Source organism: Nomascus leucogenys, chromosome 22a (genome assembly GCF_006542625.1).
Source record: "Nomascus leucogenys isolate Asia chromosome 22a, Asia_NLE_v1, whole genome shotgun sequence".
Taxonomy (NCBI): domain Eukaryota; kingdom Metazoa; phylum Chordata; class Mammalia; order Primates; family Hylobatidae; genus Nomascus; species Nomascus leucogenys.
In genome coordinates, this window is record NC_044402.1 from 100,072,817 (window position 1) to 100,099,793 (window position 26,977).

The window sequence follows — 26,977 nt, forward strand, 5'->3', positions numbered from 1 at the left end:
AGAGAGATTAGGAGCTGGGGAAACCCAGTCTTGGAGAGATGACACCATTTTCTGCAGCTCCAGGCGGTTCCAGCTAATGATGGCGTGTAAGCAGAATGTGAATGCAAAGGATGCCAGAAAGTACATAAAAGGCAGAGGAAGAAGGATCAACATGTTTTGCTGCCATTTCCAGGAAAGGGATGGTGTCCCCAGCAGCCTCCCACAGTAGATGACCAGAAAAAAAGCAAACACAAATAACACTCATTGAAAATCCGAGTCCTGACTACTGTGTTTCACTGCACATCCTCCCTCAAATCCTGGCTGCAAACCAGCCCAGCCACTTGAAGCAGTGTTGGCAGCTTGCTCTCTCTTGGCATGGAGTATGCATGGCAGCTGGATGGCTTGTAGTCAGTGTAGTTTTGCAGCTGGTGGTGGTAGCAATTGGCAAAAACTAACTGTCCAGATGGGCATTAAATTTTCTTTAATGTTTATAATATGTCAAAAGAGAATAATCCTATGTCAAAGTGGCTTAGAAGAACTTTTACTCAGGAGCTTACAGAAATTCCTTTTTGACAAAATGGAGGTTGCTTTATTTCAATTCCATATGTGAGTCTTATTCCTTAATTAATTTGGGGTGCTCCTCCACAGTGGAGTATCCTTGGCTAAAGGGGGTTGGGGAAGTCTCCAACCTATTCCCTTTCTTGAGTTCTCCACAATTCGTTGATCACTAGCCAACATTCAGCAAAACAGGCACAGGGTGTGAGCTGAGGGTCCAAAAGGAAAACAATGTTTTATTCTGGAATTTTTATGATCCTCAGAGGGACCAGTACCATTCAGGTAACATTATAAAATTAGGAGGGAAGTAATAACTATGTTGTATAGAGGAAAGAGAACTGGAAAAAAAAAACATTTTGAGGCACATAAAACAGGCAAGGGTTTAATATATGAAATATTTATTTTAAAATTGCTATAAAAAAATAAGAAAACAAACAAATAACTTATTTTTAAAACACACTCAGGGTATGAATATGCAATTCATAGAATTGGAGATTTAGGTGCCCTGTATAGTTAAGAAATTATGATAAAACTCATTAGTGGTCAGGGAAAAGCAAGAGACCATTCCCACCAAAAAAAAAAAAAAAAAGAATTGGGGAAACAAGGACCCTCATACTTCATACACTGCTGGGGTGATTGTAATCAGTATAGCCACTTTGGAGGGTAATTTCTTAGTATCCATAAATTTAAAATGCACACACCCCATCTCCCAGCAAGTCCTTCCCTCCCACTGGCTCCTATGCAAAACCATTCACAAGTATACAAGAAGTCTATGCATTGATATCCATAACAGCTGCACAACTCAAAGTAAGGTTCCTGGACCACTAGCATATGCATCCCCTGAAAGCTTGTAGGAAATGGGGTGGAGGTTTCATCTCAGAACGAATTAATCAGAGTATGTGGAGATGGGCCCCAAAAACCTATTTTAACAAGCCCCTCAGGGGATTCTGATGCTAACAAAACTTTGAGAAGCACTGTGTCAAAGCATTGTTTGTACTGGAGGGAAAATGAAAGCAAGCTAACTGTCCATCATCTACCACGGCCTACTATATTACAAAAAATTAACCTAGAGTTTAAAAGAATGAGGTAGATATGTGTGGATCCAGAAAAACACTGAAGAACAAAATGAATAGTGTAATATTTGTTTTTGAAAAAGAAACTACAAAACAAAGCCATACATTTCTAAATGTACATTTCTACATGTAAATCTGTGTATGTGTGTGTAATATATATGTATTATATGTGTATATATATGTGTGTGTATATATATAATACACATATGTATGTGTGTGCGCAGCACTCATCAAAAAGTCCAGAGTAGATACACCAGTTGATAAATGTGCTTAATTCTGGTGAAAATACTGGGATTAGGATGGTGGTCAAGGAAAACTGTGGCTTTTTCCTTATCATTTTTTTTGTAACGAAAATTCATACAGATATTATTTTTGAAAACATTTGTCTTCCTTTTTTTTTAATTTTAAGAAAGAGCACTCCCTGCAAGTTAGGAGATTTGGATTCTAGGCCACCTAGCTGTGTTACCTTGGGAGTACCAGCCTCCATGACTTCAGATTCCTAACCTGCCAAACAGAGGAATTAGGCCAGTTAACTCCAAAGTCCTTTTATTCAGCTGTATCATGCTATGATTCTTCCAAGAGTCTTGGTGTGAAAATCAGGTTACTTAACAAACCTAACCAAAGCAATAAACAGAAACATGTATGTGTATATCTAAATCTATGTCTGTATTTGTCCTTTGAAGAAATAGTTAATAATGATAATACTTCCACATGTCATCATAGGACAAATGACTTGCATGAGATACCCTGCCTTTAAATATTGCTGTGGCTGTGAGAAGCTCATTTTTAAAATAAACATTTAGAAATCTGGTAAAACAAATTGTTTCTCAAAGTTTTCTAGAGATCTGAATTTAAATGAATCTTTAGGTCCCTAGTTTCAATAGCATCAGTATGTGAACATAAACAACATGGCCACCCCATCCTAGCAGAACGCACTGGTCCAGACAATAATCATGCATGCGGACAGCTCGTAATTGTATTGGGCATATAGATAGTGTCAGGCCAAAGAGCTATAATGATCGTATCATGTTTTGATTCTAACAGGAAAAGTGGGGATTTATGTCAATCACTCTGTGCATCTTCAATATCATATATCACCTTTGAAAATTAAAAAAGATTAGTAACTTGTTTCATGTATGAATCTGGATTTGTTTTGACCAAGATATAGAGAAATCTGAATAAACCAGAATTCTGGGGGTGGAGCGGGGGAGTCGTAAGGAAGAATCTTGATTAAATCAGAACTAAAAAGAAAAAAAAAAAACACTCCACTAAAAACCAAACAGTAAGGCAAAGCTAATTACGAAGTTCAGCCAACCCAACTTTCCCCATAACAGAGAGAAAGTTCTGCTTTCTTGATCATATGCAGTATTCAAACATAGCAGTTAACTGGAAAGAGGTTCAGAGACTATTGACAACCCTGTCATTTACAACCAGTCAATGATAAATTTGGGACTGGAATCTACTTTTCCTGTCCCTTAGGCCAGGGCTCCTTCCGGAGTGTAAACCAAAGAAACACAAATGCCTTTAACACCTTGTATATAAGAGGGTTAGTCAGTCCAATTTTATAAACAAATTATTTTTGAAAAGCAGAGTTAAACACTTTTTATTGTATATCTTTAAAATGAATTTTAAAAAGATACATGGGGAAACATTCTTCTACAAATGTAAATGAAATATACCCTCTATTTAGAATTTAGTAATTCTGGGTATGGTATAATTTTCCATCTTTTTTGAAAGAATTAAATGATACTGTGTGTTGGTTTTCCTCCATGAGTCACCCCAGATCCATTCTGTGGATTGCTCTGCCCTGCTCTGGTTCCTGGATGTCGACCTCGCAACAGCACTTGCCTTTAGGCTTGGTTGCGTTTGTCCACTGGGAATAAGGGAAGGAGAGATTAGTATTTGGAAAAAAAAGAGTGGTTGAGGCATTACCCCTCTCCACTCAACCCCCATTCCTTTCCCTGCTTCACTGTCTGACTGACAGTAGCTACCTGGCAGCTCTCCTCCAAGGCTTCACGTTCTCTGGGTTCTGGTGACAGTGGTCCCTAAGTGACTTGCTCTCACTTATTGGTGCTTTTGACCCAGCCCACGCCTCTGTAAGTAGTCCCTTCACTACTCTTTCAGCTAATCCTTTGAATGTTCCATCAGTTTCTTGCCAAGACCCTGACTGTTCCCGGCACAGAGTAAGAAGCCTGCAGGTATCCATGAATATTCTGGTGTAATGACAGCAACTGGTAAATGAAGGTTCATGCCACTCCTGAATAAATCCCAGCCAGGGCCACATCAGGTCCTGCACAACCCACATCTGCCTCTCTGCATGCTGTGCCCCTGTTGGCAGAGGCGATCTACCATGGATCTGAGCATGCTGCCTGTTCTCACTGTGTACATTGAAAATGCAAGACTCTGGCCACCCTTGACCCAGGCTAGTTGGATGAGATTACGTCTCTCTCCAAGACAAAAAGAGCCATCTTGCTTACCACTTGCCATAAATAGAGCAGTGGGTTCCTGATCTCGATGTTTCTCAGCTGGACATGTCTCACTGAGTACATGCCTCCCACCTGGCCCATCTGTTGCCCTCCTGGGTCTTTGGAGACAAAGGAAACTTAGGAAAACCTGATGCTCAATATTGCTGGCTGTGCTATGAGCCTAACCCAGGAGACTCATGTCATCTTCTGGTATCCATGAAATAGTAACAGGCTAATTTATGAGCCTGTAAGTAGGGTAAAATCCCAAACCCCAACATCTTCATCCACTACACCCCAGTCATGCCAGCTTCCTGGGTCCTGTCTTCAGGATTTTGCACTTTCTGTGACTTTCATGTGGGGTGCTCAGTCCCAAGTCTTCACATGTCTATTCTGACTTTTCTCAAGCCTCAGGTCACTTACCTCCTCAGAAGCCGCCCTCGGAACCTGATCAAAAGTTGTTCTATTTTATTTTCTTCTTAACGTTGTTTACTATCTCACATTATCTTTCAGTTGTTTGTTTAATGCAGGGGTGTCCAATCTTCTGGCTTCCCTAGGCCACATTGGAAGAAGAAGAATTGTCTTGGGCCACACATAAAATACACTAACACTAACGATAGCCGATGAGAAAAAAAAAAATCTTGTAATGTTTTAAGAAAGTTTACAAATTTGTGGCCGGGTATGGTGGCTCATGCCTATAGTCCCAGCACTTTGGGAGGCCGAGGTGGTTGGATCATGAAGTCAGGAGTTCGAGACCAGCCTGCCCAATATAGTGAAACCCCGTCTCTACTAAAAATACAAAAATTAGCTGAGCATGGTGGTGGGTACCTGTAGTCCCAGCTACTCAGGAGGCTGAGGCAGGAGAATCACTTGAACCTGGAAGGTGGACGTTGCGGTGAGCCAAGATCTCACCATTGCACTCCAGCCTGGGCAGCAAGAGTGAAACTCCGTCTCAAAAAAAAAAAAAAAAAGAAAGAAAGTTTACAAATTTGTATTGGGCTGCATTCAAAGCAATTCTGGGCCACATGCATCCCACAGGCCAAGGGTTGGACAAGCTTGGTTTAATGCTTATCTTTCCCCTACTGAAAAATAAGTTCCAGGAAAACTGGGGTCTCTTCTGTCTTGTTCTCTGCTGTCTTTCCAGAACTTAGATAGTGTTGGCCCAGTAAAATAGCACAAATGGATATTTAACAAGTAAATGAATAATTCATTTATGAATAAATGAATGAGTTTTTGCAGTGTTACCCTTTATTGTGTGATACTATACACTCTGAATTTCAGGTGCCTTATCTGTACAATGGCAATAAGAAACTAATCTGCCTGTGTCATATATATTATATCACATATACAATTATATCTATCATATAATTGTACATTTATATATAGTAGCATATTTCACCTTATAGGTTATATATAACCATCAAGTGAGATAAGGTAATAGTATCCTGAAAACTGCAAGGACAACATCATTCCTGTAGAATGCAAGGTTCAGTGTTAACATAAAAGCACACATTTGGGGTCAATCTTAACATTTTCCGCTTTGTAATATCACTTAGAGAAATCACATACTTGTCATGAGATGCATGTTCAATGCAGTCAATTAAACAGGGAGTTATAAAAAAGTGAAGGAGTGAAAGAGACATTTCTCAATACGTCTAGTTCTAAGTAACAACCCATTACTATCTTCTGACCAAAAAGCACTGCTCAGTGCCCATCCGGTTCTAAGTCACTACAATTATAGAGACGTCATGCAGAGATGACAATGCTCCGGTGGTTTCCAGGGTTTCACCCTTACTAATGAGGTAGATTCCACAGACCATGCAGGAAAACCAGGCGCCTTGCTGGATGCTCCAGGGGCTCTGAGTGTTCACACTGTCCTCTCCCCCAGCATGACTTGTAGTGTGCACCAAGTTTTGCAGAGCCTTTTACAATGTGGGTGATTTGTATTCTCCCAAAACACATCTGATATAGTATTACAAGGGTGGGAGGGGACAGGGGGTTCCCTCCCTTAAATATTTTTATATAGCCCCCACCACCTGGAGGTTCACTGGGGATCTTCATAGAAGAAATAATGAAGCCTTCCTCAGCCTCCTCCCAGCTCTCTACTCACCTTTCCCTAAGCTCCCACTTACCCACCTGTGTTTCCTGCCTGGATCTGCCAGAGCTCTTACTTGTTTCTGGTAGTCCTGTCCAGGGATGAGACAACTTGGGGATTTGAGTGCAGAGACTGTTTCATAGGAAAGACCCTCTCCCCCTATTCAATGCCAAGAAGAAAAATCTCAAAATTTCTGGCATCAGAGACTTTACAAACTTTAAGTATTTACAGTCAGACTGGCGAATCCCTGTGAAAATTTGAAGTAAATTATGTCTAAGTTTCCTCATCTGTCAAATGACAATGTTGGAATATTGATTTTTTATTTTTATTTTATTTATTTATTTGAGATGGAGACTTGCTCTGTCACACAGGCTGGAGTGAAGTGGCACAATCTCGGCTCACTGCAACTTCCACCTCCCGGGTTCAATCGATTCTCCTGCCTCAGCCACCTGAGTAGCTGGGATTACAGACACCTGCCACGACGCCTGGGTAATTTTTATATTTTTAGTAGATACGGGGTTTCACCATGTTGGCCAGGCTGGTCTCGAACTGCTGACCCCAAGTGATCCATCTACTTCAGCCTCCCAAAGTGTTGGGATTACAGGCATGAGCCACTGCACCTGGCCTGGAATATTTATTTAACAAATATTGTCATGGCACGTACTGTGCACTAGACAATCTCCAAAGGGATACACATTACTAAAACATGGCTAAGTTACTAAAACACTACCAAATTACTAAAACATTACTTTGTTTAATACTCACAAGGCAAGCACTATTATTATCCCCATTCTGCCAATGAAAAAAAACTTGAGGCAGAGAAAAGTGAAGTAACCTGCCCAAAATCATGCAGATGACAAAGCAGCAGACCTGGACTCTGGACCCAGGAAGCCCAGCTCTGGGGCCATCTGTTAGCGTTTGTACCATGCTGCCACTCAGACTATCACCAAAGTCATATGCTGTGCAAACATTCATGATTCAGCTCCCCCAAAGCCTTCATTTTTGTCACATTAGAACATGAATACTCATGAAGTACGGTGGTTATTTGGCCAGATTCTCTCTACTTCCTACCTTATAAGTCACTTTCTGAGTAAGTGCGGGAGTCAGGACTCTTCTGTAAAATGCCTGGAGAGGTATGAAAAGCTGCCTCTTCCCCGAGTCCAGCGAAATCAGAGGACTCTGGCCATTTACCGAAGCAGAATTACTAGAATGCTGTAAAGAAAATGTCCACAGTGCCCCTAGGCATGTGAAACCTGGAATCCAGATGAGCTTTCTGTTGTGACTACTCTGCACAAACAGGACCTTCCAAGACCCTGTGTCATGCGCCCCAGCTCTCCTCTTGCACTCGCTTCCCTACTCCCCCTGACCCAGGCATTCAGTTCTGCCTAGGCCCAGCCCCAAAGACTTCTCTGACTTTCGCACACAGCCATTGTGAAGCTTTCTCAAGTCATCTAAGTACAGACTTAGTGGTCTGAGTGCCTCATAGTAGACCTCAGTGCCACTCATGGGTAAACAGCCCACACCTCGGACCTGAGCATGTGGGCCTTCTTTCTCCCATCTCAAGAACAGCAAGGGGGAATTCAGCCCCAAAATATTCAACATCAAAAAATAACATGAGGAGGGATGAATAGGCAGTGCACAGAGGATTTTTAGGTCAGTGAAACTATTATGTAAGATACTATATTGGTGGCTGCATACCATTATGCATTTGTCAAAACCCATGGACTGTACAACACCAAGAGTGAACCCGAATGTTAACGATGAACTTGACATGATGATGTGTCAATGTAGGTTCATCAATTGTAACAAACGTACCATTCTGTGGGGGGAATGTTGATAATAGGGTAGGCTGGGAGCAGGGGAGCAAGAAGTGTATGGGAACTCTGTACTTAGTGCTCAATTTTGCTGCAAACCTACAACTGCTCTAAAAATAAAGTCTATTACAAAATAGTAGTCATAACATGGACCTTTACTTCAGCCTTGTAAAAGGAGGCAAAAAGGAAATCCTAGCCTGAAACTACTACCACGTGGCATCTCTTTTTTGTCTTCATTCTTTTTTTTTTTTTTTTTTTTTTTTTTTTGGAGACGGTGTCTCGCTAGGTTGGAGTGCAGGGGTGTGATCTCAGCTCACAGCAACCTCCCAGGCTCAAGCGATCCTCCCACCTCAACCTCCCAAGTAGCTGGGACCACAGGCGTACACTACCATGCCTGGCTTATTTTTTGTATTTTTGGTAGAGACTGGGTTTCACCATGTTGCCCAGGCTGGTCTCAAACTCCTGGGCTCAGGCAATCCACCTGCCTCACTTTCCCAAAGTACTGGGATTACAAGTGTGAGCAACTGTGTCTGGCCTTCATTATTTTTTGACTCCAGCCCACCTGCTGTGGTTGTGCTTCTCCTGCCTTGACACCCTGCTTTCTCTCTGGGTCTCTTTCTCCTCTGTCCCTCTGTCACTGTTTGTTCTAACTACAGGTCCACACACATAGGCACACCTCACTCCTAGTGGCAATAAGTCTTTTCTTAAATAAGTCAATCAAGCTTCACTATCTTTGCTGCTTTCCTCATTCCCCTCACCCCCATCAGTTCAACAGTGTACAGACAACCTGGGCAGGCCAGTGTGAAACCTTCCTTAAAATGTCAAATAGCTGGAAGTGCTGTCAATGCAATAAAGTGGCATTATAAGTGCAAATATAAATTTGAATTGCACACAGCATTAAATTGTGTGGTTTGAGAACAGGGCAATTTTAATAATATTAACACAGCTTCCCATTAGGCACAAATTTTGAAATAATGTGTAGCCACCACAAATAAACACTTGTAAAGATTATCTAACTTAAAGCTGACAGGATATATAAATTGTAAACTGAACTGAGACATCATCATAGCCTTACCATATTGGCCTTTGAACAGACACCCACTGTCCTTCAGCATGGTTTGCCTTAAGCTATGGCAGATTTGAATTCCATAAGGAACACATTTTTAGGCCTATATCTTCTGATTAAATGAGCAGAGTAGTTATACTTTGATAATTTCGTTTCTGCCATATAATTTAGGAATCACAAATATGTAGATAATCACAACATACTATATTAATTGTGGCTTTAATATAGAATGTAATATTTCATTTTCTAAGTAAAATGTTAAGTATTTTCCAAAGACAGATCATGTAGCTATGCACAGAACAGTGCTTTTTTGGTTTATGTGGCCTTGAACTTAAACGTCAGCTTGATGGTTAATGATGTGACTGCTACGTATGCAGATAGTAAAGAAAGTACTCTCTATTGATCAATAATATGTCCCATTTAATTGCCCTAGTATTGAATGAAAATCCCTAAAGAATTTTCACTTCCAGCAATGTTTTCTGACTTCCTCTTGGTGTCTAGACAATAATGATTTACTGAAATGTGTGGGGAGCAACATACAAAAAGGCCTTAAAAGTATACAATATTTCTGGTTATTGAGGTAGGGGAAGTAAGAAAAAACAAAGCAATATTTTGGATTAGTACTAAATATCGAGATCAAGCCATTCTGATACAAATAGGATTTAATAATAAAAAGACCCCAATATAAAAAAGTTATATTTGATCAAGACGACAATGCCAGGGTGAGAAGTAAGAAGTTTATAAAATCAAAATGATTTTCTATAAAAATTTCTAAGTAAAGTGACAAATAATCTTTTAGAAAACAAAAAGATTCTTGAAAAAACAGATTCTTTTCCATACCAGGTACCATGTCTCTCATGAGTATTTGTGAGTGAGCTTATCAGTTTCAGTTTTCAGGTAGTCTGAGAACTCAGGGCTTAGAAACCCTTGAAGCCAAATCTTTTCTTAAATAGCTGAATCCTCTCATTTCACAACAGCCAAGAACAGTCAGCTTCTACTTGAATCCCTCCAGTTATCATCTTACTTTATTTGAGACAGCTTCGTTTGAATTAACTTTCATCTATTGGTATTAACTCAATCTTTTAGGACAATAAAAGAACTGCATTAATTAATGCTGTGGTTTAAATGTATGCATCCCCCCACCAAGGTTCATATGTTGGAATGTAAACCCCAAGGGGATGGTATTAAGAGGTAGGGACTTCAGGAGGTGATTAGGCCATGGGGGATCTGCATTCATGAATGGGATAAATATCCTTATAAAACAGGCTTTAGAGAGCTGCTTGGTCCTTGCACCTCTTCTTTCTCTTCTACCATGTGAGAACATAGCATCTGTCACCTCCAGAAGAAGCAGCAACAGACATGGTCTTGGAAGCAAAGAACAAGTCCTCACCAGACACCAAATCTGCCAGCGCCTTAATCTTGGACTTCCCAGCCTCGAAAACTGTGAGAAGTAGGTTTCTGTTATTTATATATCACCCTCAAGTATTTTGCAATAGCAACAGGAATAGACTAAGACAAGGAGTTTTGCACAATCTAACTTTTAAAACCTCCAGATAAGCACAACATGAGCTTTATTTCAATGAATTAAAAGGACAAAGTAAGAAATTTCTCAATTAACTGACATTATTGAGTTCTGTATAACCTGAAACATACATATTTAACATTTAGCCCATTTTCTAGGCTTGATAAGTAGAGTATGATACAGACAGTGAAGAGTATTGTGCCTCATTATACATATTCTCAAGAAAGTACAGACTTTTAGAAATATGAAAAGAGATGTAAGACATGGGAATTAATTATACTGATTCCAAAATATATTCTGGAAGTTGTAAATTCTTAACAAAAACAAAAATCAATCCTGTGTAAAAGATTGCACTGGGTTCTTATATTTGCCTGCAGAAAAATTCTTAATATGAGGTTCTTATGCTTAAGACGAAGTTCTTATATTCATAAGAACACCACATATTCCACCATAAGTTATTACTAGATTAAAGGGGCAACGAGGAGTAAAGAAGTCTTCTACATCATTTTATGTTTTTATATACTATTACATTTACTACTTTCCAGACAAATGAGCCATTTTACAGTCATCTCAATGCCTTTCTGAAGAAAGGATCTACAACCCCACTTAGTTTTAATGGCCCAGAGCAAAATCATGAAGGCAAACTTTGTATTTGACATTTCCCCTTTTCCCATAGTTGAGATTAGTTTTTTTTTTTAACTAGGAAATCAGAAATAAGAATAAGGAAGGAAAGGCAGACCAATTAAAGAGTAATGGCAGGTACCTGGTGTGCCAGGACAAGCCAAGAGAAGGCAAGTTCTAGATGGATGACAGCAAGGTGTGAAATGGAGCATTGGAGGCCTACCAGGGTGAGTTCTCATGGGAAAAGCAAGAGTTCTACTTCTATCATTCTTTGCTGAGGCTCCAGTTTTCCCTCTCTCTTTAGCATGTACTTGGCTGCTGAGATCGGAAGTAAGAATGAGAAGAGAGGAGCTATTTAAGTTTGTCTCTCCACAAAGGAAAAGTTTGGATGGGTGGGCATCGTGGGCACCCTCACCGTGGCCAGGAATGTTAGGGGGTGTTCTGCAAGCTCTTTCACACACACCCACACTCCTGCAGCAATCTAACATGGTGCTGCAATCAAGGGGACACTGCTCAGGGGCAGAACATGTGTGATTCCTCTTCCCAACTTGCAAGACTCTACCAAGAGACTTCCACCGTTCATGCTGGTCTCTAGCTGTATCTCTGTGAGCATTCACATCTCCTGCTTTGCTGAGTTCTTCCATTTGCTTCTTCAGATCCATTTTTCATCCTTTCCCACAGGTGCTGACCTTCACTATCTACCAGAAAAAAATTGAAGGAGTGATGTAGTTTGACTGTGTTCCCACCCAAATCTCACCTTGAATTGTAATTATCCCCACATGTCAGGAGTGAGGCCAGGTGGAGATAATTGAATCATGGAGGCAATTTCCCCCTTACTGTTCTACTAGTCAATAAGTCTCATGAGCTCTGATAGTTTGATGAAATGGGAGTTCCCCTGCACAAGTCCTCTTGCCTGCCATCATGTCCAACATCGCATAGTCAGTGAGTGGCACATCTGGGTCTCAAAGCCAGAATATTTTTATTACATTCCTTGCTGCCTCTGATACCGGTTTTTTGTATCTCAATATCTTCTTATCAAAAATCTACTTCTTCATATCTGAATCCTTAGTATAGCCCTTCCATTTGAAAAACAGCATATATTTGTTCCTCCTGGTGAAATACAATTTTCCTGAGCCCCCCAGGGCTGTTAGTTATTCATGCACTATCCTTCATATATCATTTTAAAAATTAACCACCCAGACAAAGACTGGATTCTGTTCTTCCCTGTGTATCTGGGAAGAGGAGAATAGAGCCCTTTGGCTCTTTACTTCAATATTCTCAGATAAATTCAGGCAAACACAAAGAGTATTCTGGCCATTGTCTGCCACTTCATTCACAGCTACATGCTGAATAGAAAAGGGATCAACTACCCACATTTAAAATATTCATAATTACATACTCTGTCCTACAAGGAGCACCTGGCTGCCAGCAGATGCACAGAGAGAGCTGCACAGAGCCATAAGCTCTTACTCTGCTAAGGAATCCAGCCCTTGAATACTCAGACCAAATGCAAGCTCACAGTACATGTATACAGCACTGAAGGCAACTTTCTTGTAATGCTTTTACTGGCTTATGGTTAGGGATTCTGAGCATGCAATAATGAATTTTATTTCCTATTCTGATAGAGAAAGACAGGCATGTGCATTCATGGATTAGCCACCTTAGTTTTGCAACATATGAATGCAAAAATTAGCAACTGATGACACCATTCCATTGTCACTATGAGTCAACTGTAAGACAAAAGAGAACATGAAGCCAACAGAGTGCTACCTATGGCTCACGACATGACCCAGAACATCGCCATGTAGGTTTCAGACAATGAGTATTCTACCCCTTCCCATATCAGACACCATTTGGTGCCATACTTTTTATTACATTAAAGAAGGCTCCATATAAAAATGTCAGCAGTATCCAGTTGACTCATGGAATTGAGAACTGTGCATTAGCTGCCGATTTAAATTAATTTTGCTTCTTGAACCATAAAAAATAGTTCTTTGAACAAGGATTCATGATAAATACACGTGTAAAAGCCCTTAATCATAATTATTTTAAATACATAAAACACAGTTTAAGACTCTCAGCCTCATTAATTTCTTATGGTATAAAAGAACAAAAGCAAATGGTAAATGGGAAAAGTATGTCATAATTTAAATGTATTATTCCTGGTCATTTACCTCATTAAGTAAAAGATTCTTTATAAACTCTAGGCAAAAGAGCATTTCCATACCACCCAATGACAGCAAGCAATGTTATGATTTTCTCGTAGAGAACTGGCGTTGTATGTCATTTAGATTTTAAGAGAATACTACCTACAATTAAAGCAGTAGAATTAGAATATACTAGTTCCCCCCTTATCCATGGGAGATATGTTCCAAGACTCCAGTGGATGCCTGAATCTTCTAATAGTACCAAGCTCTGTATACACTATGTTTTATCCTATATATACATAACCACGATAAAGTTTAATTTATAAGTTAGATACAGTGAGAGATCAACAGCAGTAACTAATAATAAAACTGGACAATTACAACAATATGCCAGCATCACTACTCTTACATCTTGGGGCCATTATTAAGCAGAATAAGGGTTTCTTAAACACAAACACTGCGATACTGTGAGAGTCAATCTGATAACCAAGGTGTCTTCTAAGTGACTAATGAGCGTGTGGCATAGACAGTGTGGATACCCTGGACAAAGGGATGATTCACATCTGGAGCAGGACAAAGCAGGATGGCAGGAGATTTTATCACGCTACTTAAAGTAGCATACAACTTAAAACTTATAAATTGTTTATCTCTGGAACTTTCCGTCTAATGTTTTTGCACCACCGTTGACTAACAGTAACCAAAACTTTGGAAAGTGAAACTGCAGATAAGGGAGACAACTGCTGTAATTGAAATCGTCTTGTGACACGTTGGGCTTCCTCTTTCTGAGCACTTAACTCTTGTTTTCTCTGTCAGGGTCCCAAAGAGCAGGGGACACATTTCCAAGGTATGACATACAGTAGGGGTAAAGTAAATGTCAGTATGCTCTATATCTACACAGGAGCCCTAATCCTCCCCATGACCCCACACTCTGAATCATCGTGGGGTTTATCCCCCACCCTCTGAAGCACATGTGTCTTACCAAGGCCTCCAATACATCTGCCCCTTCTTGGTCATACAGTCTAATGAACACAATGCCATCAATATAATGGATCAATATGATGATGTTCAGGACATTCTGATGATTTGGGTCCCTTCAGATTATATTATCACAGAAAAGGAAGAGTTAACATAGCCTCAAGATAAGACCTTAAATGTATTCTGTCATCTGTTCCATGTGAACGTAAACCACTTCCACTCCTTCTTTCTGAGAAAGATGGGAAAGAGCACATTTGCCAGATCTGTAGCCACACACCCTGTATTAATAATTAGCTGTGTTCATTGGCTAGGTAAGATACTACTCTGGCACAGTAATTGCAAGCGGAGCTACTACCTAGTTGAGTTGGCAGAAGTCAACTGTTAACCTGTTTTGTTTGTTTGTGGTTTTCTTGTCTTTTTTGTTTGGCCAGAAACTGATTAATTTAATGGGGATATGATGAGGCTCACTACCCCTGTAAGGCTGGTATTAATTGCTGCCATTTCCCCTAGACAAAACATGGCCTTTTATTTATTATCTTGTTGTACTAGGGGTGGGGACAGTTTCAAATTCTTCCCCACTATGATAACTCTTTACTCTCAAGCCAAAGGATCAATGTGGAGGGTTTCACTAGCTATCAGCATATATATCCCAACTATACATATATGCGTATACATAAACATACACTAAGAGTCGGGCCTAGGCTTGGACTCCATTTTATTACCAGTCCCCATCTACCCCCATTCTTAGGAGAGGGCCACAACAACCCTTTAGCTCCCTAGGTATCAGTGCTACCTTGACCCTGTGTCCAGAAGTACTCGCAAGTGTCTGAGTATTACTCTTTCCCCATTGTAAGGTTACCTGAATAAATGGCCATAGGTCCCTTTGGGGAAAATCTGTAGGAGTCGTTGTCATATATATTTGCCATGATTTTGCAGTTCCTTCCTCCTGGAGATCTGGCCTCTCCCTCAGTCAACGGCAACCAGTCTGAGAAGTGGCTCATGTCCAGACACTGATAAGGAACTGTGACTCTTTAGAGGGATGCCTGCACTTAGCCTCCTTGATTTCTTTTAATTGTATAGATTGAGTGATTCCCTTGATGACTGTCCATCTATCTTGCTATGTCCAATAAACCATCTCCATGGCTCTATGTGGGTCACATCCCCCCAACTACTATTATGACAATGCTGTTCATTATGATAATTGCATCGCATCTCGCTTCTGATATTAAGCACCACCACCTGGCCTTTCTTATTTCGGGATCCCATCATCCCTGTTGTAGTGAGGGAGCCCAGTTCTCTAGCAGCAGGTCCCTGGCTTACAGAGAAAGCCTCCACTGAACTTCTCAGTGACGCTGGTCCCTCTCTGAGTGATGCATTTCATATCACTTTAGTCAACAGGGTGTCCTCTGTCCTGTCCCTGGAATGTAGTCAGCTGGGAGCATTTGCAATGTTTTGTAATATATCCATTCTTGAATGTACTCATCCTTGGGGCCTTTTGGTCCTTTTCTACCATCTTCCACACAGAAGTTCTGGCTTTTCTATTTAGTGTGGAGAAGTCATAACCTTCTCCAGTCTTCCAAGAGCCATCCTAGCCATGTGTTAGAAGATGCAAATGCAACCAGCATTTTTGTCAGGGCATTAAATACTGTAGACTAGGACAGTGGTCCACTATCAATATGCTCTCCCTTACCCAACCTCACGCTCTGCCCTACAAATTCAGCATCTTCAGGATCCAGTCCCATATGGATTATACGGCCAGGTCTCACAGCTCATTTATTATATTGTCCCTTTCCTCCCTTAGCAGGCTCCCTCTTTCCTGGACAGATTATGTTGGAATTGACTCTATTTGTCTCATACTAGGCCAGGAGGGGTGGTGGAGGTAATTCCTGAGGGGTACGTGTTGTCTTAAAAAGCACGGGTCTCTGCAGTTTTTAATGGTGGGGGCTTTAGGGGCTGGGCATGCTAGCCTTGAACATTTACCAGCTCAGAGAGTTCCAGGCAAAAGGGGTTTTAAGGGTTTTTTTTTAGTGCACCCACCCAGGTATCCCCTTTCTAAGACTCCCAACCAGGGCATGGCCTTGACATGATAGACTTTCTGGATCTGAGACTTCAACCTTCTATGGAGCTTTGCCATCCTGAAAATTATGGCCTAGAACTAACCCTCAGGTTTTTCTGTCCTTGATAATAGAGATAAGAATCTCTTTATATGTTCCTAAAGAGTTCCTCTGACATTCACAGTATCTCTTAAATTACTGATTATTGACTCAAAGGCATTCACTGTCTTTCTCCAGGGCATGGGATTGCAGTCCACAACAGCCATTCAATTCCATCATCCTCATAAGTACCAGTCCCCTCAGAATCTAACAAACCCTGAGATATTTGAGTGCATTCCTTCTACTGCTATCCCATCCCTGTTCACCACTGATAAAGTTATAATCGTTTCAGTGCTATAGAATGCCAGGGATCTTCCATGTTTCACCTGGCACCAGCAATAGTTTCCATATTGCCAGCTGGCCAGCAAGTAATGCAGCCCCAAAATCACATTCATTGTCTGCGTTCTCCAACCACTCCTGACACCAAATGTTTTGGTGATTAGATTCTAAGCCTGCAATCCCTGTTTTGGAGAACGTTTATTAGAGAATGCTCAGGAGTGATACGTGTGAGGGACTGAAGCCAGTAATGTTAAGCAGAAGGAAAAGTTGAAAACAGTGTTGTTGTAGCAGACTCAGCTAATCCCCTACAGACTTCTCGAGATGTCTTCAGATGTAACAGCCCATCAGAGTTGGTTCAAATTGAGGCAAGGAGGCTAGCCTTTGTTTCCTTACACTGACCAGTCATTTCCCTGGGAGCTGATGAAAACTTGAGGGAAGCAACTCCGTTAAGCCAGGAGCAATTTCCTGTGGGGGACTCAGCTGCACAGTTTCAGTCTCCAACATTCCTGCAGCTTGGGAAATCAGTGGCTTAGATCTGAGTCAGTGACTCCAGTCTTCCTTTTTCTGCTCCAGATATCCATGCTCATGTGCCTAGCTCCTGCTATTAATGGTAGCACTGAGTAATATCTACTCATTCTCCACTGTTCCTCCTCTTCCCACAACCTAGTTTAGAACATAAAGAAAGGAACTTAAGAAGGAAAAAAGAAAGAGAAAGCGAATGAAATGAGTACCTCTTGAGGACCGTATAGGTACCAGGCTCGGTACTAATCTCTTGCATATGTTTCTTCATTTATCCCTCACAACCACTCAATGAAATAAGGATCATTTCTAGTTTATAAAGAAACCGGGGCTCAGAACAGGCTGGTACAGTAGCAGGATCTCTTTTTGTTTTTTTTTTGAGACAGAGTCTCGCTCTGTTGCCCAGGCTGGAGTGCAGTGGCGCGATCTCAGCTCACTGCAAGCTCCCCTCCCAGGTTCATGCTATTCTCCTGCCTCAGCCTCCTGAGTAGATGGGACTACAGGTGCCCGCCACCATGCCTGGCTAATTTTTGTATTTTTAGTAGAGATGGGATTTCACCTTGTTAGCCAGGATGGTCTCAATCTTCTGACCTCGTAATCCACCCACCTCGGCTAGGATCTCCTTTAAAGTGGCCATGGCCTCTTGGAATCCTGAGATAAATAGGAAAGCCAGAAACTGATATTGCCCAAAGAACCTTAGGTTTCAGGGCCATATCCGTCATACAATGAGAACAAGGGAACAGATGTCTGACATCTAGCTCCAACAAGAACAATTCAGCTAAGGCTTACATACATCCCCAAAACAACACCTCACAACATCCATCTCAGTTTTAATCACACTACTCCACTGTACTCGTGTTGCCAATTAATCATTCTAACAGCCTATGTCCCATGAAAAATGGCAGAGATGCTGCCTTTTATCCAATGGCATATCTAGTCCAGCACTGAAAGTGGCCTGCACAAGTATGGGATTTAACTAAACATCCTGGCATCAAAGGTACCACTTGGGTCCTCCTCTGCATCTCACATTACCAAAACTGCACACAACCCCTAAGTCAACTGTGAAAGGGAAGGTTGGCAGGTGAAAGCAAAATATGCTAAAACTAAAGGTGTGGTAGACACTCTGTAGATAGAGGGTGGACCCCACCCAAACTGGGGTTCAGATATTAAGACTGATGATTCCACACACAACACTAAAAAGGTACAGAAAAGCTTGTTAATCACTGTATTAGTATACTCCAGAGAAACAGAATGAATAGGATGTGTGCATATGATTACATATTCCCTATATATACACACACATATGTGTGTATATGTATACATATGTATACATACACACATATACATGTGTAATATATGTGTACGTATATATATATACACACACACACACACACAATGTGTGTGTGTGTGTGTGTGTGTGTGTGTGTGTGTGTGTGTGTATTGAGGCCAGGTACAGTGGCTCACTCCTGTAATCTCAGCACTTTGGGAGGCCGAGGCAGGTGGATCACCAGAGGTCAGGAGTTCGAGACTAGCCTGGCCAACGTGGTGAAACCCCATCTCTACTAAAAATACAAAAATTAGCCAGGTGTGGTGGCATGCGCCTGTAATCCCAGCTACGTGGGAGGCTGAGGCAGGAGAATCTCTTGAACCCGGGAGGCGGAGGTTGCAGCAAGCCGAGATCGCGTCGCTGCACTCCAGCCTGGGTGACAGAGCAAGACTCCGTCTCCAAAAAAAAAAGAAAGACAGAAAAGAAAAGAAAGAAAGAGAGAAAAGAAATTAGCTTGCAGAATTGTGGAAGCTAGAAAATCCAAACTCTGCGGGGTCAACCAGTAGGCTGGAGACCCAGGGAAGAGTTGATGCTGCAGCTCAAATCTGAAAGTGGTTTGTTAGCAGAATTTTCTTTTCTCTAAGGGAAGTCAGTCTTTTTCTATTAAAGTCTTCAACTGACCGGATGAAGCCCACTCAAACTATGGAGGGCCATCTGCTTTACTTAAAGTTGGCCTGTGTAAATATTAATCTCATCGTAAGAATACCTTCACAGAAACAATTAGAAGAATGTTTGACCAAATATCTGGATATTATGGCCAAGCTGACACATAAAACTAGCCATCACATTCACATAATGAGGCTTTCTGTGGGGAAAAGGGTGACTCTAAAGCACACCCAAAAATGGTTTGAGAGAGCTTGGGAAAGAGGCTGCTTAGGGATTTTTGGCTGACAAGGGGGTGGAACGTTCCCACTCACGGCAGAAGTTCATGTGGCCTGAACCTCCCTCCAGCGCCAAAGGAGGGAGCATGCAGGCTTTCTTATCCTGAATGTCTAAATGCGGGGCACAAGGGCAAGAAGAAGGGGTGCAGCTTAAAAGATATCAAAAAAAATAGAATCAGGCTCTGTTTCAAAAGAAAATGTAGATTTCACTCCATTTAATGAATTAAAAAATATAACGATAGAAGTAGAGAACCAAGAGGAAGAAACATTAACCAAAGTAGATTTGACCACAGACACCTGCCACTTAAACAGGAGGTCCAAAACATTCAATCTGTACTCCAAAACAGGAAGTCTGGTCCCAGTTGAAGCTATCACCATACACAAAGAAGAATAATTTAGGAGATCACAACCAGCAAGCAAAATGTGGCCAGCTGATACATATTTAGGTCTAGAGAGGAACTAGGCATTATCTTGCTAACACCTCAATGATTCTTGCTTTCTCCCTCCTGAAAGCACATTTGAAGGAGCAAACACCTAAAAGCCAGTATACTTCTAGGTACTGAGGAATAAAAAACTGGGAACATGGTAGAAACACAGAAAAATGGTGACAATCTCTACTCAGTGGGATTACGCAGAAATCCCTGAAGTCATCTATTTTGCAGAGAACACATTCCTTAAGGTAAAATACAAATGCTGAAATTCAGTGCCCACCATTCCAAGGGTCTAAGGGCACCTGCAAGCACTTTCAGCCCCTTTAAGCCATTAGGAGACTTTAATTCCTCCTTCTAGGGAGCCAGCAGGGTGGTGAGCTCAACAAGCCTATAAATTAAGCCATGAGTCCTATTTTTCCAGCAAAGCAAGTTTAGAATGTACCATATAATTCTGCAGACTTGACATACCTCCATTAAAGGGTATGCCCACTGAGTGTGGGATTACAAAAAGAAATTACAGATTTTCTAATAAATGCCTCAAACTGCCAAGAGAATGTGGTTCTCAGGATATTTTTTCCCTTTGTGGCTGAAAATAAACATGTTCATTGCTTTATAGTTTCCTGAAATGATGACATTCTAGTATAATTGCAAATTCTTGTGACAGGCAAAGGATATTTACTGACTGGAATGCTCTATAAAGCGCATGAGTAATAAATAGCTCAGGGAAGCCTTTCTCAGTGGACACGAGTACCAAATAAGTCATCACAAGAACTTTCTTGGTAAGGAGGAACACTCAGTCATATCTTTTTCCATCAGATTATAATTGATAGATTTGCTCAGTCTTAAAATGTACCTCTCCAAGTTCTGAAATGCAAAAATTAGAGGTAAAATAAAGACTTAAGAGTCCTGTTTTCCTTATTATGTAAGTAAAGAGAAATCCAAATGAAATATCCACTACTATATTCAAACTATACACAGACAATATTTCTTAGAAACTGGCTCTATCGGCTGGGCAAAAGACTTTATTGATATTTGCTCAAGTAAAATTTTAACTAGAACTATAAAGTCAAAGTGAAACATATTCTAGAAGTTATTCACTGTACCAAGGAAGCTAAACTTCCCAAATTTACTGGACCAATTGTGTAAGTGTCCTTGCCAGTTACCTACACCTGACAATTATTTCATACAGAAGATCAGCACACAGACTAATCAGCACACAAACAAGTCATCTCAAGAGCAAATGGGGAAACAGAAAGCAAAATGGAAGACTGAAAATAGGGGAGGATTCTGGGAACACAGTGACCTAAATGCAGCTCTCCCTCCACCTTCCACATGTGCACTCATGATTTCAATCCATCTGCCTGTCTTGAACCAAAGGGCTCCCCTACACTCTTAGAGGAGAGAACCCCTGCAAAAAAGCGATGTGCCTCTAGAGATTGCACCAATCTTGGAGAGCAATGTCAGGGGTTCTGGAGCAAGGACATAAGGACAATCAAACCTGGAAAACCATGGTCTGGTGTGGTTTGTGTACCCCAGATAGGTGCAGGGAACTGTGGTGAGAAGGGTGACATCGGCCTCCAGCAAATGTGCTTGAGATGGAGATGGTGACATCAGTCCTAAGTGTACGGGGTTGTCCTCGCTCCTAAGAGGAGCTCAACAGCCAGACTGTATCCTCCTTGACTCTGAAAGAACAAACATGCAAGACAACTGAGAGCTTCTTCCAGGGGGCTCAGCAGAGGACCACAGCCTGCAAAATGAGACACTTTGCTTTCACTACCTGCAAAAGTACCACCTCTTATCACAAGCCGACAGCTAGCCCTGATGAAATAAAAAGCAAAAAAATAGCAATCCATGGAGTTCCCTGGAGGACAGACTGTGGTTAAGATTGTTGTGCAGGAGGTGCTCTTAGGAGTGCCTGTGGAGTGAAGGAAGCAGGACTGGACAGAGAAACTGAACTAGGATGCAGCCACAGCAAAGACCTTATCCAGCTCTACAGGGACCTCTGGAGCCCAGATGGCCCACCTCACTAGGATGGGGCAAGGGGCTGCTGGGCCCTTATATCCCTGAGTCCACCATTAGATGCTGCCTGCCTCACAGAAGAAATTGACCAAGGGCAAATCCTGGGGAGGGACTCTGTTGAGAGCTGTGTTCTGCCAGCACTCCCAGCAGACTGTGGAATGAGTCCCTCATGCTGATGGGAATCTGGCAGTGCCCCACACCTCAGTCCACCATTAGGCCATTCACCCCCATGCGCTTCATGTAACAAGTTCTGGGATCTGTTTCTCCAGGATTCTCGCTGGTCTCTTCCTGAAAAAAAAGTAAAGATGAAAACTAGAGGGATGAATTGCCATGCTTCTCTTCCTGCTTCTGCAGCTGGTCTCAAAACCGGCCCATCTCTTCCTCTGTTACCTAATCCAGGTTCCCTTTGTCCCTAGGTAGCACTTCTGCTGATCTAGAGAGCTTGGCAAAGTAGCACACACCCTCATTTTTTGGGGTTCTGAGCCCTAGCCTAAGGCATGGCTGCTGCACTTGTCTATTTGATATCACAAGTGGGCAGGGGAATACCAAGAGATGCCACAGCAGATTGCCTTGGTGCCAAATACATTCTCCACTGCCACCATTAAGTACCAGCTCCTCTGCCCTATCCTGGTGTTACCAGGAAAAAATGTCCCTGCCAGAAGAGTCACTTCTTTCTGTGCCTGCTGTTCTCTTATGTCCCCTCATGGAAGTGCTCTTCCTCTAGGGAACCAAGATGTCTAACCCATAATGCCTAGAATTACAGAGACAGGAAGCACACAATCTCTGCCACAACGTACTCCATTCACATGCCCATTGTGCCAGCACCGAATGACTGGTGTCAGAGTCTGGCTGATGACTTTCTCCTTCCACATAGATGTTCATATGATATTCAAGGCTCTCTTACTTCACGTCCACTCCCATAGGTCCATCACGTCTCTTACTCAGACCTCCTCGTCTTTGGTTATCCAGTATTTCTCCCTCCAGGCATTTGACCAAACAGCCAGGATATAAACCATTACCTATATGTACACATTTAATCTTCTCTAAGAGCCATATTCTCAAGTGTGGAATATGCTACCACCAAAATCTGAAGCAGCTCCTCAGGCACTGTGCTTCCTTCCTACTGACAGGAGGAATATGATGTAATAACATTTCCTTTACCTTGGAGGTCATCTCCCAGACCACAGAAGCCCTATAAAACTTACTAATTTAATGGGCTCCTGAATCATCTATAGGTATTATTTCCACTTTCTGGAGCCTTGAACCTACTTGGTGCTTCTCTTTCATCCAATCAAATTAGCACAATGTCACAATAGATTGACTTAATAGACCAGTAAGATATTCTGTAGAATATCTAGGCAGTTCATAACTCTTCAGAACTACAGAATGGCAGGGGGTGGGAAAGTTAATATAGCCCTAGAAAAAAACCATACATTCTCTTGTTCATTCCAAAGCATGTGAGCTATGTCTGATTCTCTTTTCTGTGGAAGGAGATAGAATAGAATACATATTTGGCAGACAAATGGTCACATACCATGTTTGTGAGATATTGTTTTCTCTTTCTTTCTTTCTTTCTTTTTTTGTTTTTTTGAGATGGAGTCTCGCTCTGTTGCCCAGGCTGGCATGCAGTGGCACCATCTCGGCTTACTGCAAGCTCCGCTTCCCGGGTTCACACCATTCTCCTGCCTCAGCCTCCCAAGTAGCTGGGACTACAGGCGCCCGCCACCACGCCTGGCTAATTTCTTTTTTGTATTTTTAGTAGAGACGGGATTTCACCATGTTAGCCAGGATGGTCTCGATCTCCTGACCTTGTGATCCTGCCACCTCAGCCTCCCAAAATGCTGGGATTACAGGCGTGAGCCACTGCGCCCGGCCTTTGTGAGGTATCATTAATTTGCTCCACCAAAGACAGCAGAACTGGCACAAGAGCTACAACTGGGGCCACTATTTGTGAATTTGTGATAGTTCACTCTCATGCTCCAGGATCCATTTGGATTTTTCAGGAGGCTGACTATTGAATTAGAGATACGATTTCTTTACTTCTTCAATGTCTGTCACGCTTGGGCAAAATGATATTTTTAATCAACTTTATTGAGGAATAATTTACATACAATAAAATGAACTCATTTTGAGTGCATAGTTTGATGACTTTTTGACAAATGCATGAATCAATGTAATCAGTACCACTGCAATCAAAATACAGAACATTTCCATTACCCCACTATGTTCTTTTGTGACCCTTTTCAATTTACTATTTTGATTGAGGGGGAAAGTTTCAAAGGATTCCACGTAGCTTCTCTACTGTGAAGGTTCTTAACCTACAGTCCTGAGATTCAATGTGGGGGTTCTACCAACTGGCAGTTATGTCCACTCCAATAATATTCTGAGGGACTAGAGAGATGCTCACGCAGTGGGTTTGTGGGACTGGTGGACCTGAACCAGAACTCTTCCATTTCTCACCTGGCCTCCACATATCCTCCTAAGAGGGGGCCATGTTAAAACAGCAAGTTTCAATCTCAGTTTCTAGACCATTACTTCTATTCAATAGTCCTCAAAATGTCTGGGACTTCCTCTTCCGTCACTGTTTAATAACTGTATACTATACATGATTTTGCAGGGTCCTTCATCCTTCATATCCAGCCTTTCCTTCAGTCAGTGGCTTCCATGTCTAAAAACTCAGTTCTATAAACTAGACAAAGGACTATGACTTTTTTGGGGTGGTCATCCTTAACATATTGTCATCCATTCTTGACTTCTTTTGATTGTATAGAATAAGCAACCCTCTTGCTGACTGCCCATCTCTACAGATTTCTGTAGGTTTGGCACTCTTGGATATCACTTTCACTTGCTATTCACGATGATAATGTTGCTTGCTCTGCATTCTATCATATAGGGCCATCAGGGAGCCTGGTTCTGAAGCAGCATTGCCTACTGTCAGCCCTAGACAATAGAAGATGCCACTAAGCTTTACTGCAAGGCCGTGGCCTGTTACCAGTACTTTTCTCATTATACAATAAACAAGTATTCTCCAAGCCCACATAACATAGTTGGCTGGTGAGTTTTCTGGCCCTATGTAGAATATCTACTTTAGTATGCCTACATCTCTGAGTCTTTTTTTTTTTTTAAAGCCAGTCAAATTTAGCAGTGGGGGGTTTTATACCAACTTTAATGACACCAATGTTAATAAGTTCTCATATACATCTTTGGGTGTTTTCATCCACCCTTCAATTATTGGCCATCATAATTCTAATATTTCAATGTTACATGGTATGGGCCATCATTATCTCCAAGCTCCCTAGAGCTTAGGTATTAGCACCATCTTCTGGGACCCTGTTAGGGTTTTAAATCCTTTATATCAGAAGAGTGCTCATATCAATAAATTCTCCCTTATCCAGATTTATGTTCCACCTTCATCACACCAGCACTCTCAGGCTCCTGTCCCGTACAGCCTCTCCTGGCTCCTGCCTAGCCATGTTAGGTGGGTCCAGCAGCACCTTCAGGACACAATTCTCCTCCTCCCTCTGCAAGCCCAGCACTTCTCTAGACACATTACATTGTTCATCATGTGAGTCACTGGTCTAAAGCCATGCAACCAGGTGTGGTACCTTCTGAGTGGGGTCTTTCTGTGCCGAAAAAAAAAAAAGGATTTTGTATCATGTTCAACAATGCTACAATGCTAGCTTTTGATGAGGAGGAGTGAGCCCAGAGTCTTCAGAGGAATTTGGGGATTCAAGATTCAAGATGATAAGTGCATCATTCCACGTCCCTATTTTAAGTCTCAGGTTCCCATTCCCAACTGAGGCCCTAACCTCAGGGTAGCCAACCTCTTAGGGTTGAAAATTTAATCTTCCTTGATGGCTCACTACCCTTATAATTAAGTTTGGGAACTGAACCTAAGCTTTTTCTACCCTCCATTTACAGGAGATGAAAGAGTCTTTATATGCTACCAACTAGGACTTCTTGGTGATTATCCCCAAACTTGTCTCGCTCCAATGTATTAAAGGCTCCTAGCAACAGCAATCTAATTCCAAAGTCCTTGTAATTACTACTCTCAAATGCCTGAGATACTCCTCCAGCAGGGCATTCTGGTCTACCTATGTATAATCCCTCCTCAGCACCATGTAAAGATTAGGAATTGCGCCAAGACTGTATGCCAGGGGCTATCAGTGCTCTATCTCACACCAGTGAATAAAGCTCAAGCGACTCTCCTGCCTCAGCTTCCTGAGTAACTGGGATCACAGGTGCACACCACCACACCCAGCTAATTTTTTGTATTATTAGTAGAGACAGGTTTTCACCATGATGGCCAGGCTGGTCTCAAAATCCTGGGCTCAAGTAATCCACTTGCCTTCACCTCCCAAAACGCTGGGATTACAGGCATGAGCCACCACTCCAAGCCTTGGCAACGTTAATTTTCTATCCCACATAGTCTAACATATTCACAGGTTCCCAGGATTAAGATATTGAGACTTTTGGGGGAGGGACAATATTCTACCTACCACATACATGCAATATAAAAACTTGCAGAACTCGTGTCAGAGGTTTGAAAGAAAATCTCAGAGACGAGAGAAGCATTCTTTTAAAATATTCTACATTGCCACAGCTCTTGGTGTCACAGACGATGACATTATATGGGGGAAAAAACACAAAAGTCAACTATATGACTTCCAATATTTTGACTGTAATCCTAGAGTCAATGGCATCTTAGATTTAAGGGAACAGAGTATAAATTCACAGATAGTCCATTTTAATATTTTATATTTAAGTAAAAATATAAAATACATAAATGTATATGAACACATACTTTTCCGAGGACATAATTTTGTTCTGCATCCCTGTGGTGACGGTGTCATTAGCACTAAATGCAAAATTGGAATTGTAAGCACTGCAGATTTGTATTCCACGCAGAAACTGGATTTCTGCACTGAAAATAATAACCAAAACATGAAAAGGCAAGGTGAATACGAGCTTGCAGGTAAGGCTTATAAGAGTAGAATTAAGGGCTAAGATGCTATAAGAAAAAGAACATAAACAATAATAGAAGATGAAAGCTTATTTT

The 26,977-nt window shown here is 41.5% G+C and overlaps 1 protein-coding gene across 2 annotated transcripts in view; it reads right to left on the minus strand.

Annotated features, from left to right (window-relative positions):
• Positions 1–3,180: 3,180 nt before the first annotated feature.
• The window catches only part of FTCDNL1 (formiminotransferase cyclodeaminase N-terminal like), an 89,185-nt gene continuing 65,388 nt past the window's right edge, over positions 3,181–26,977 (minus strand). For both annotated transcript variants that reach the window (XM_030803665.1, XM_030803667.1), the window contains one exon: positions 3,181–3,480. In XM_030803665.1, the coding sequence (XP_030659525.1) occupies positions 3,458–3,480 (23 nt within the window). In that variant the 3' untranslated portion in view covers positions 3,181–3,457. The remainder of the gene's footprint in view (positions 3,481–26,977) is intronic.